This window comes from Pundamilia nyererei, unplaced genomic scaffold (genome assembly GCF_000239375.1).
Source record: "Pundamilia nyererei isolate P.nyererei 1_Seehausen unplaced genomic scaffold, PunNye1.0 scaffold00025, whole genome shotgun sequence".
NCBI classification, from domain to species: Eukaryota; Metazoa; Chordata; class Actinopteri; order Cichliformes; family Cichlidae; genus Pundamilia; species Pundamilia nyererei.
In genome coordinates, this window is record NW_005187426.1 from 2,133,115 (window position 1) to 2,138,837 (window position 5,723).

General features: G+C 45.2%; 1 protein-coding gene across 1 annotated transcript; it reads right to left on the reverse strand.

Annotated features, from left to right (window-relative positions):
- Positions 1-191: 191 nt before the first annotated feature.
- larp6a (La ribonucleoprotein 6, translational regulator a) lies at positions 192-5,723 on the reverse strand. Its single transcript, XM_005727598.2, has 3 exons — positions 4,719-5,723; positions 2,844-3,042; positions 192-1,435 (listed from the first exon to the last, which is right to left on the reverse strand). The coding sequence occupies exons 1-3, from the start codon at positions 5,495-5,497 to the stop codon at positions 341-343; spliced, it is 2,073 nt and encodes a 690-aa protein (XP_005727655.1). The 5' UTR covers positions 5,498-5,723; the 3' UTR covers positions 192-340.

Here is a 5,723-nt window from a genome sequence, read left to right on the forward strand (position 1 = left end):
TTTCCTCCAGGTCACCCCAAGTAGAACAAGCTCTCATACAATGGAGGTGGAATGGTTCATGTCAGTGGTGTGTTCAAAGTTCTGTCTCAAAACAATATTAATTTACATTCACTCAAATTTCCATTAGTAAATCACTAATGTTACCATGGTAACTCAAAATGTTGTATAAAAATATAACAAAGACTCAAAACTGATGCACTAAAAAAAAAAAAAAATTATATATCTACACAGTCTGAAATGTGGGGTGGGGCTTGAGCAACATGGCCAAGAACTGTTTAAACTTCCAATATCTCATTTTATTTCTGGGGGGGTCAGCGAATACATAATGAGGCTCCACATATCAAGTCTGAGTAGCAGCAGTCTTTCCCCTCTCAATCGCCACACAGTGAAAGCCACGAGTTCCATCAGGACCCCTTGGCAGCCTCATTACTCCTGGCGGCAGGCCATCAGCATTCTGGATCTTTCTACCCAGCATCGGGCTGCCGACCGGGCTGCTTTCCTGTGATGCCACCTGCTTCCGCCGCTGAACCCACGGGCTCCCTGAAGGTGTGAGGCTACTGTCTGAGGAGTAATCTGCCCAACGACGTCCAGACTCAGGGCTCAGTCTACCCTCAACAGCTAAGGGAGACTTGTGGGAATGAGGAGATTTGCGCTGAGAACACGGGCTAGCACGAGGGCTAGACCAGGGGCTGTTACGTGGGGACATACTTGGACTCAGGTGATTATTCTGGAAGCTAGTGCCTGCAGTGGTGGGGCTGAGCTTGTTGCACGACTGGGATTTTCTAGCCAATCTGGGAGATGTAGGGGTGCTCTCTGTCTCCGAAGAGCTGCAAGCAGAGTCGTCCCCATGATACTGAAGCTCTCGTACCCGGCTGTTTAGAGAGCGGCTTTTCCGCATCCCTCCTTCCTCACGAGGTCGTTCTTTTGGTACCTTCTTTTTAGGCGGCTTGGTGCCAATCAGAACCACTTTCAACCCCAGTAAATTGGGTCCTCCGTTCTCACTCCCCGCAGCTTCGTTGGCTTTAACAGCAGCCTCCACCTCCTCAAACTCCACAATGGCACATTCTTCAGTGCCCAGCTGAGCGTAGCGACCACTCAGCCTCTTCAGGTCAGCCGGCAGGTCCTTTCCAGGTTTCAAGACTCTAACAGAGGCAATGGCACCATATGTTCCAAATGCTTTCAGTAACAGCTTCATCAGCTGCTCCTGTTGAGTGGCTCCTCCTTCAGCACTTCCATTATCCTTAGTGAGAGCAGCCAGCTCTGGCCACCTCTGCAAATCACTTAATAGTAGCATGCGGCTGGGCAGTGACTCGCTGGCAAAGACTGGTACTGCGGATTTACGTCGCACCTTACGCCCCTCATCATTCAGCTCAAGGATCTTTGAGTGTCTCAGAGCATAAGCAGTGGTTCTCCAGTCACGAGTTAAGTGTTTCACCTGGGGGAAAAAAAAAAAACAAACAACATCTTTGTTACAGTCATATACCCAGTGACCATCGGGTCACAATTTCAGTGAAACTACCTTTAATTATGAGTTATTAAGCTTCAGTAAAAATGGCCACGCTAACTTCAGTCTGTCACCAAGATAGACTAAGAATGTTTCACAGCTTCTTGTTAATCATACTTCCTAAATCTCTATGTATACCCATTAATTTAAGCCAAAAATTCTCACTTTACTATATTGCCCAAACTTATGTTTTAGCTCAGTGATTCTGAGCTCATGGTTGAATCAGATTAAATCAGCAAGTGCTCATCCCTTACTATAGTCAGTTTGCCATATAGTACATTCCAAACGTGTAGTGACTAGTACTCTGTTAAAGTATCTCTCTATGCCTTAAACTGGTCTACAGCTGTCACTACCCAAGTACTGTACATTGCTTGATACTGCACCGAAGGAAAAATTAAACTGACTAGAGTAAGGAGTATGATGTTCTTTATCGTCTACCACATGTACTGTTGCACAGGTGTATACTTATTACATAAAAAAAAAAAAAAACAACCCAAAACAATGTCAATATGATCCTCTCAGGTACAAGTTTTGGATGTCATCAGGACAGTCCCACCCACCTACTGTTCAAACTGTTTGCAAGAAGCAACCAGTCATGACAGTTTGCTTTTTCAGAACAGAGCCTGCACCAAGTGCAAGGCAAATAATTATTTTGAAGTGTAGCACTATTCTGTTTGAGTCTAAAAATATTGACCTGGAAAGATTTTTATTCATCAAATTCAGAATTTTTTTTTTTTTTTTTAGAAAATGCACATCAGTATTTTTCTTCTGGCCAATGTAATCTGTCAAGAGTTTATTCTATACAGAGATATTGAGTAGAGGGTAATAAATGTGTGAATGATCATGAATACAATCTAGGTTTAATCTGTGCAAACAGATCTAAAAAAAAGCCAACACATCTGAATTGAGCTGAAATTAGCACAAGCTGTTGTGAATTAACGTGAGAATATCACCAAACAGCAACAGCTAGTCATGCTGACACTAGAAGCAGCCAGTCATTGTTATTCAGCTCTCACAAGCTTCTGTCACTAGGAGATAAAAATGACTTTCATCTTTAGCCATATTTCAATTCTAAGACTACCTTTTCTCTCAGCATTACTTAAAAGTTAATTTATTCATTGTGGTCAACTATAAATCACAATGTGCAACGCAACACACACTGGCTAATCTATAGTAATACAAGACATAATTCTGAGTCTCTAGTATAAAATTTAGTATGTGATGTGTATGTTTTAGCCAGCAGCAGAAGAGCGTGTGTACTTTCCCACCTTAGTTTGATGTGTACTGAAATGAGACATTGCCGTGTTTCTAGACTACCTCAAAATTTTGCCACCGTTACCTTTTTGAAGGAGGTGAGCAACTTGACGCTAACAAACCCGAGTTTGTTACGTCTGACATGTTTAAGCAGGAAGGCATCATGCTCCAAGTTCTCATCAGACAGGTAGTACTCAATCTGAGTAACCAACTTCTGGATAAGCTCTGGATCCGGGGGCTGCCAGCTCTCCTCCTCCAGTTCTCCTCCGCTGGTCCCGGCACCACTGTGTGTGGGAAGATAACGTGCATCATGGCCAGAGAACCTTTTTTAGTGCGTTACCGAAATAGCAGAATGTTTCATATCCTCAACCACCAACATTACAACTGTTACACATTTTACTTTCATTAATACAATAAGCCAGAGGCTTACAAGTTTTTGGCAGTAATACAATCTTATCCTGTCATTTCTCCAAACAACATGCTGGCATGAGAAGCGTTTGACCGTTTGCTTCCCTCCTTCCTGATTTTTCTTTCAGCAGTTGACAAGCTGCGTCTCTAGCCACAGTCACCATGCCTCAGTGCCAGACCTTTACACCAGTGTCCCGCCAGTCCTGAAACTGCCAAGACCTCTCCATCTGAAGGCCAGAGACACAGGCTCTCCCTCCCACATAGAATATGGTGGTTCACCACATCAACTTCACACAGTTTACAAAAACTGGTATCAACAGTGCATAACTGAAGCTTTGAGGCATAATTTGACAGCAGCCTGACAGCTGCCGTAAAGCTGCACAGTCAGGTAGTCTTACAGATTAGAGTGAGGGTCTGAATGAAATTTTGTGGATGACTCATCACCTCCTCCAGCCTCCTCCCTCACACACCCTCGCTCAGCAGCTTTCCAGCCCACTGACCATACAGCTGGCACAAGCCCACATCTTCCCCAGGATGTCAGATAAAGCACGACAAGAATTTAGAAGAGAATACCTTCCTGCATTCCTCAAATAATAGGACGAGAGGCACGAGCAAAGACAACGCAAGAGATTATTCGATAGTTAGACATTTATTTTCAAGTCACTCTACACAAGTTCTCTGGAGGAATGCAGGAGGAATATTAGACTAAAACCAATAGCTTACATTTAACACGTCCTAAAAACGATTCCTAGACCTTAACCACTTAAAATACCAGCTGTGTGAAAAACGTGCTGTAAAGCAATAGCTTGCAGGCGTTACAGAGCCCTTTGTCACACAGGTCACACCTCAGTAGCTCCAAGTAAACAAATGCTTGGTATGAAGAAAGAGATTTATTTTCCCCTTTGGCCTTTCTATCACTGACTCACTCTTTGTGCATGTAGTTCAAGTAGGGACCTTATAGGCCAGAGGATAAAAATAGCAGGCCATGACGCAGGGGAATTAGATTAAAGTGAAGGTGCCATCCTTTATCTCTCCGTCTCAGGTGTCTAGCTTTATAGCTATGATGCTGCCTACTGGTGGTTAAACACTTCCAACCCAAAAGACAATAATAATAAATAATAATATCCCTCACCCGTGCCTGTGAGGATTTACACTCCCAATTGTAAGCATCTATTTTCATCTACTGCACTCGTTGCCGGGTTTTGTTGTGCCTGTGATGCACCTGTTGGAATTTGTGACATTTCTACAATAGCCTTTCATGTGAGTGGCATTCTTATACTGAAACAAAACAGTCCAACTGTGCCAAAGCTGCTCCCGTGCTGTCATCATCAGCTTAAGAATAAAATTCAGAGCACAAAGACACTCGTGGGGTTCCAGTAAGAACTAACACAGTCACTTGTTTTACTTCCAACCTTGCTGAACTTCCTTGGAGGGAATTGAACAACTAAACTAACAGGTTTCACATTAACGTGTAGGATAGGATTTAGTTAGTTTGAGTTTTCACAGCACTAGGCATTACGGTAATTAACTTAAAGTAGCAAATGACACAAACCTCGATTTGTCATGTCTTCCGATTTCGTCCTCGCTACAGCTACCTCCGAGGAAGTCAGCATTATTGGATGTCACTTCCTCGGGTTCCTCGTCCTCAGCCGCTTGAATGGCCACTGTTATCGTCACCGTCCCCATCTCCTGCGAGAGCTGGTCCACGGTAATTACCTCATCGATGCCCTGCTCCGCCGACGCATCCGAGGCGCATTCCGTTGAGTTCACACTGGGTACCCCCACGGACCCGCTCATATTCTTCGAATAAGTAAAGGTGGTTTCACCCGGTCCCTTCACGTCCACGATTTTAGCAGCAGCAGCAGCAGCAGCAGCAGCGCCTCTCTGGAAGCTTTTAATCTTACCCGACTCGAAGGCACAGACAGGATACTGGGCGCCCAAAGCTGCACGTCGCCTTTTCGGGCACAGGTGATGGCGGAGAAGGACCCAGGGGGCTCCGAAGACGCGCTCCACGGCTCGCCAGAGACCCCCTATCCAAATCAGACCCGACGAAGGGCCCTTAGGAGCAGCGGGGCTTGTAGCAGCCAGCGAGACGCAGTCTGGACCTGGTGAGACCGACGGTCTGGAGCCTCCTTGTGCTTCTGCTTCTGCTGCTGCTTTTACTTCCTCATATGTAAGAGGCTCTCTGCTTTTGAAACGAGCTCTGGGATTGGGCCGCTGTAGCGTCTCTTCGCACTCATTCCCAACCCACAAGCAAAAGCTGACACAAAGCCAAGAAGGAGGCAAGAGAAAAGAGAGGCAACGCATGAAGGCGTTCACCAAAGCGTACATGTTTTGATTTTTAGTTTCCCCCCCAGACAGTGTTGTCTAAGTCTGCGAAAACGCGAACGTCCCGGCCACATGTCTCTAAGTAGGGGAGCAAATGCACGTGTTTCTAATTGGAAAATTGCCGTGCCAAGGACGAACCCCTCCGCTAACGCTGCTAATTGGATAATAGGGTTTTAGCGTGTAGTGGCAAGCAGGAGGCAAGTTTTACAGGTACATGTCCCCAAAGCAA

What these genes read in the sequence shown, in the direction of transcription:
- larp6a (XM_005727598.2), bottom strand. Translation starts at nt 5,497, where the DNA reads ATGTACGCTTTGGTGAACGCCTTCATGCGTTGCCTCTCTTTTCTCTTG. An exon ending in GGAAGACATGACAAATCGAG is followed by an intron (nt 3,043 to 4,718) that starts GTTTGTGTCATT and finishes TCCCACACACAG; the next exon opens with TGGTGCCGGGACCAGCGGAG. An exon ending in TGCTCACCTCCTTCAAAAAG is followed by an intron (nt 1,436 to 2,843) that starts GTAACGGTGGCA and finishes TTTTTCCCCCAG; the next exon opens with GTGAAACACTTAACTCGTGA.